The sequence below is a fragment of the Nuphar pumila genome, chromosome 13 (assembly GCF_984573655.1).
Source record: "Nuphar pumila chromosome 13, dmNupPumi1.hap1.1, whole genome shotgun sequence".
Lineage (NCBI taxonomy): Eukaryota > Viridiplantae > Streptophyta > Magnoliopsida > Nymphaeales > Nymphaeaceae > Nuphar > Nuphar pumila.
Genome location: NC_143261.1, coordinates 86042766 through 86049389, shown reverse-complemented (window position 1 = coordinate 86049389; position 6624 = coordinate 86042766). Strand labels below are relative to the sequence as shown.

At 36.5% G+C, this 6624-nt stretch overlaps 1 protein-coding gene across 2 annotated transcripts in view; it reads right to left on the bottom strand.

Moving 5' to 3' along the window:
- Nucleotides 1-1348: 1348 nt before the first annotated feature.
- The window catches only part of LOC149818977 (serine/threonine-protein kinase BSK5-like), a 51169-nt gene continuing 45893 nt past the window's right edge, over nucleotides 1349-6624 (bottom strand). Inside the window, exons 10-13 of one of the 2 annotated variants that reach the window (XM_089984315.1) lie at nucleotides 5343-5507; nucleotides 3166-3279; nucleotides 1905-2171; nucleotides 1349-1772 (exon numbers count right to left, since the gene is read on the bottom strand). In XM_089984315.1, the coding sequence (XP_089840441.1) occupies nucleotides 1923-2171; nucleotides 3166-3279; nucleotides 5343-5507 (528 nt within the window). In that variant the 3' untranslated portion in view covers nucleotides 1349-1772; nucleotides 1905-1922. Of the gene's footprint in view, nucleotides 1773-1904; nucleotides 2172-2340; nucleotides 2446-3165; nucleotides 3280-5342; nucleotides 5508-6624 lie in introns of those variants that run through there. The other variant, XM_089984316.1, reaches the window with a different exon arrangement.

The following is a 6624-nucleotide window of genomic DNA, read 5'->3' as shown; positions in this document are numbered from 1 at the left end:
TTGTTTTTGCTTTGTTAATTTCTTTCTTTTTTTGTGGAGGCAATGAACATACTTTTTTTCGATGAGAAGAATTAACAAAATGTTGTTAAGCTGCACCTGCGCTGCACCATGTGACTAATTTGGACAGATTTGCAACCGTTCTCAAGCTAGAAGGCAATTTTCTTGGCGAAGGTTTGTTGTGGAGAGTTAAGAACATAGTGAAACAAAATATCGATGATATCTTGAATTTAAGACGAAAAAGTTATGATTATTGCATATTATCAGAATTTTCATGATTCTATCATGATTGTCATGATTTTCTCAGGGAATAAAGTGATCAGCCTAGAACCCGTTCATTCTCAAGTTACAAGTGTTCAGCCCAGAACACTGAATCTGTTCTGCATCTTGGGTATATACTGTTTCTGTGATGAGGCATTGATTGATAGGCCCTGGATAAAAGAAAAGGTGACAGCTAAGACAGATACGATCATGGCAAACCCTTTTGGGCCCGTTTTTCTCATGCAGTTTTCTTGGGAAGTTTGCTGAGCAAGCATCTCTTTACCTCCAGTTTCAGCCATGGGCGAACTAAATATTCAAGCATCATGGTGAAAAGCGCCACGTGAAAAATTGAACCCCAACTCATCACCTGTCTTTTCTCGTGTGTAAATCCCTTCAGGCCTCTCCCCATATAAAAGAACTTTCATTGAGGCTGAGTTATCAGGACCTTTTAAAAATCCACCTTTTCCCATGAAAGACCCTTCCCTTCCGTGTGAATGAAACAAACGAGGCCTTTGAAACCACAAACATCATAACCATGAAAAAAAACTCTCCTCATTTGCTTGAACTCCACTTCGCATATTCTGGCTTCCATTATGCAGTCTCGACGAGCCTGCACTCAAACGCGGTGAATGTGCATCCAGGCCCAAGAGGACTTAAGTCTCTCCACGAACCAACATTATGGAATAGACTCTAGTCCCTTTTAGGCTGCCTATGACAGATATCGGATCATGGGTATTCACATCTCACAAAAAGAAAGTGAAGCACCACCTCACTGTGCAACCACCCGTTGCTGAGCCCAAAGGTCGTCAAAACATGTGGGGCTCAAGAACTGCCTCCAACAGGTGCATCACAATTAGGTGAAGCATAACATTTTTTTGTGAAACGTGATTGCAGCTGGTTTAATCTCCCTACAATAGGAAGCATGGAACAGGAACATTGCAAAGAGGTCATGTATCAACAAAGAAACTGCATATTTTCTCTCTTTTCTTTCTACAGGTATTTCTAAGTTTGTATCAAACAAAGTACACTGACAAAATCCAACCAGGTTCTAGGTTCCACCATAAGCGCCTTTTTCAAACAAACAAAATACATTTAGAATTCTCTTATTTCCAAATTTAAGGTCAGAAAAACACTTCCATTTCAAACTTGGAAGATACACAAACCCTCCCCCTGCTTCGGAAAAAGAAAAAATTATAATATATATAGCAGCTTGCCCCTGATTTCAAAAAGAAACATAAGACATACATAAAGCGATCCCGCTTTCCAGTCATAAAAATCGAGTTCCTGTACACAAACTTACACTTTCTTCTTGACAAACATCCCAGAACAACAGACCTTATGGCAAATATCAGACTTTCTGGGAAAATATCGCCATGTTGGTGAAGCATAACGAAAATCGACACCATACCGGAAATCACAAAACCTCTTCTGTTTAGAATAATCCAATGAAGACCGCAAACGTGAGACATAAAAGACGCCCTACTGGCAGTCCCCCAAAATGATGAAAATGACCCCTAAGAGGAGAAGAAAAATATTACGTTACTGAATTTTTGTGAAACTCATGTCTTTCTGTTCCAACAATTTAAGTATTAAAGTAAAATTCACGTCATCAGTCTCACGGATATTTCTGCAGGCCAAAAGTTTACCTTGTCCTTGCTATAATGTCAGCTGGTGCCTGTGGTTTTTTTGGCTTCTAGAGAAGCACCATCCTTGAGTGCTTCACGAGCATCATTATCCATTCCAAGACTGAAATAAGCTGCTGATTGTAAATAAAATGCAGTAGGCCATGCAGGGGAAATGGCCAGAGCTTGCCGTGTGTCATGAAGGGCTTCCTGCAGCATATCACTCATGAGGTAGGACAAGCAGCGTCGAGCAAAAACTGTCGGTGACACCATAGTTCCAACTTCAATAAACTGAAACATGAAAAGACAAAACATGATGGTGAAAAGGGAGATAGAACCCCTTCGCCCCTTCCCTACAAGCAAGGTCATGCAAAGCTCTCCTCAACATGTCCACTCTGCATACCAATATTGGGAAAAACACAACAATGGGCCACAGAAAGCAAAAACGGAGAAACTATTTACTCCACCAAAAGGAGCCACATATAGCAGTAGTGAGAATATTTGTCTTACAACTTTCTTCGCACACCCTTAACAACACCCAAGAGCTTTAACAAATAACTGCAAACTACATAGTACAAAAACCATAATGCATATCATGATAGAGCATAATTTCAATCAGGTTTACACATTCATGTCATTATAAAAAAAATGCAAAACACAATTCTAGGCATTTTTCTGTAGCTGGTTAATCTGGAGAACCTTTCTTAGAATTTCTTTTTAAGAAATTCACATAACATTTTTTTCCATTAGACATCAAATCATTTATTTTTCATGTTAACTAGCCAACCTGAGTGTCCAAGTCAAATGTTTCAAAATTTAAAAGAAACTAAGTAGAATCTTTGGGTTGGTCCAACTTGAATTATCAAGTTAATTGCTTTATTTACCTAAAGAAAGGTTTTTAAATATAGTAAAAATGGAACTGAAATAGAAAATAAAGAAAACATGTGTAAGAATAAAAAAAATCCCCTTGAAATCAGGAAATGATGAGGTAGATTAGAGTAGATTGGACTAGATGAATAGATATTCTTCCTTAAACAATTCTCTGTCTTTATCCCAGTTGTGTGATGCACCTATTCTGTATGTGTTACATTTGCAAAGTCTAAAGTCCAAATGAATCATAAAGCAATAGTAAAAGTTCTCTTTTTTTTAATGCTTCTAATGAGAAAATCCGCACAACATGCTAATTGTAAACAAATATTTTATGAAAGAAAACAAGGGGATCTTTTACAAAGGAAAACAAATATGGAATCACATTCATATTCCATGAGGATGGTGGACGAAAAACCTGACTGTAGCATTCGATTGCAGTTCCAAAATCTTTGTGCCTGAAAGCAGCATCTCCTTGTTTCTTTGAGTTCAGAGTCTCCTGCATTTGGTTGGTCCACGCCTGAAAGGATAGCTGCGATATGTAGGAAAATGTTAATAGACAATCATATACACGATCAAAATTCAAGAGACAAATAAACATAATGGTGTCCTAGGAAATTGTTCTGCAACAGGAGAAACAACTTCACCCACTAAAATATTTTCCCATGATTTGTGCCATATAATTTTGGACACTCCACAAGACTTTTAGAACACAGTCAAAATGGATGTCTAAAAGTGTCTTCCAATTTACATACTGCTTAATTACCTCCAACTAATGCCAAAAGCACAAGGCCAAAGTCAGTGATAAGTCTGACCATGAACCTATCATTTTCCTGATCTTGCAAGGGCAAATGAAAGATGATTTCAAGTTATATCTTTACTTCTCATAATGGCTGTGATAATATGAAATCTATGTATGATCAGTAATTTTATATTACTATTTATCAGTAAAATATCCTAAAACACAAACGTGCATATAAAAAATAGCTGTGACCCTATGTCCTAACCTTCCTAAAACTTCAGATGGACAGATTAGTGTCATAAACAGGTTCGATACCCAACTCATCTAGGTGTATCCACATCTAACCCAACTATGCACAGTCAGGTTTGAATTCGGGTTATGGTTAAATCAAATCAAGTGGATGAGAGGATGAGAACCCAAACCTAACCCAGGTAATCTATATAATATTTTTAAAGTATGCATATTTACTAAAAATGTAAACATAACACTCAAGTTTAGTCAGATACCTGACACAAATTGTAGCTCAAATATCACCCAGCTAATAATCAAATCAAACTGAATCACAATTTTCAACAAGATATCCTATACAGCGTTTATCTCCAGATCTGCTTATTGTCAATTGCAGGCTGCAAAGCTCAAAGGCCCCAGTGACATATGTTCATTTGAACTAAAACGGATTTGGGTGCAAGCAGACCACCGGGCTACAGGTTAGCCGCCCAAAGTAGAGATGTGGTCAACGTCTTGGCTAAATGTCTTAGGGTCACCAGGACCTTAACCATAACCAGCTCCATTAAAGCCTGTCACATAAAACCTGGCTAATTGTATTAGGGTCGGTCAGGAGACTAACCATAACCAAATCCATTAAAGCCTATTCACACAAACATTCACCTTTTGTGTAAGTGTAAATGTGTGTCCCATGTCGACATGACTCAACACTACAAACAACAAGTGACAACACCTTTATAGAATACAGTCAAGGTGTTGGACACATACTCCCAAACTTTACATGTGTCGTTTATTGTTTTAAACATTTATTTCATAGCACTTTTTCTTTTCCTTTGTCATTATGAGCATGTTACATCAATAAATCATCTTGAGTCTTCACTTAGTAACTTGTAGTTGTGCTTGTGAATAAAAACTTGGATTCTTATACATTATGTTTTGTACATACAAACTGCTAGAACACACTAATTTTTTCATTTTTTTACAAATTTTTTTGTGGGTTTAACCTTATGGATGTTATCTACATGAGTTTTTATTAGAAAATAGGTTCCACGTCATGGATTTGCAACAAATAAGCAGGTTTTTCAAGGGCTTCAAAAATAAATGGCCCACAATGTACCAAAAAATAATGACTAAAACTATCAGCAAAACTAGATTTGATCTTCATGTTTTAGGAAGCTTGTGACTCATAAAACCCTTGCAACTCAAACCCTTGTGTCAAATGATCTACTGTCACATAAAACCATTGTGAGTCTGACTCAAAACAGTTTTATGAGTCAGTCATTAAACCTTTATAAAACATAATCAAACCCCATGTTTTGTGCGACATAGACTGCACGGTTTTATGATAAGCAGGCCACAAGGAAAACATTATATTCCTCAAAGTCAGCATTATGGTGTGGGACAGCAATAAATACTACAGAAATGCCATAACATAACCCTCAACTGCACAACCATTTAGACTAACTAGTCTGACAACTGATAAATGCATTTGTTCAGAACCATGTTCCTATTCTTATATTTCATGTGCTCTGTATCATGCCTTTGACACCTCACACAAAAACAAACCTTTATATATACACCCACTTCAACTCGCATAAACACATGCTAAAGATGAGAGAGAGAGAGACCTCATTTGATGTTCCTTCATCATCCTTATATCCAACCTTCTCAAGAATCTCATGTATTGCAGTCAAATCCATTCTTGAGCAGGCTTCAGCTAAAGGAGATAGAGATATATGTTCCAAAGTTGATGCTGGACCATGTGGTATACCCATTAAGGCATAAGAAGGAACCTATTGATAAAATAAAATATGAAATAAACAACAAAAATACTTCCAAATATCAGGTGCAATTACAAAACAAGCATTTGAGATAACAAATAAAAACAAAATGAAAGAACGAAATAAACAACAAAGAAATACTTCCAAATATCAGGTGCAGTTACAAAACAAGCATTTGAGATAACAAATAAATACAAAATGAAAGAAATAAAGCAAAAGAATATATAAAAAAGTGCATGCATTAGCATTAAAGAAAAAACATAGAAGCCAAGATGATAAAATATAACTTGTTCAAGTTTTAAGCCGTTGAGCAGACTTAATTATTGCATTGCATAACTGAAAACATAAACAGGTGCAGAAGGCAGTTAAATATAGAGGTACTCTGAAGATTTCATCTTTACATAGCAACACTCTACAACCTTGAGGAAAGAAGATGGATTCCATTTAAACAATAACTAGAAGAAATTAAGAAAATGAGTTAATAAGCTTTAAAAATAAAAAATATAAATGAATATAATTGCAAAGTATATAACACTGTTAAATACTAGCAAACTAAATAATGGATGCAGCCCTTAACAAGGATCCCTTTAAAATGTTGAAAGTTACCGTTATTTTTTACGACATGCATAGCATACAGAATTATTGTATGAATTACCGATTAAAGGTTGTTTTCCAACACAAATTGCAAATATGCTACATCAACATCAAATACAGGGCAAACCTTGAATTTTCAAATTCCTAGCAGATGATGCCGGCCATTTACATTCCACATAGGATGTGTGAAATGTGTCTGGGCAAATTGCAGCAGATCTTAAAAGCAACATATCACGATTAGCGGGTACCTTTAAATACGGATTGGCCAACATACTAGATAGGAAGACCGTTGATGGATGATTGACCGAAAATCCGGCCTAGAGCTTTAGAGATTAACCCATTACTTAGGGTGTCATAATCCAGTCAGAGTAGCCACTGACTGAATAACCTAAAGGGCATTTTTGGGGATATGGCTGGCAGGAGAAGTATCATAGTTGAATCTCCTCAGGGGATATGGCTGGCAGGAGACGTATCATCATTGAATCTCCTCAAACAGTCTAGGTGCATAGAGAAAGCAAGAAGGGAATTGGTAGGT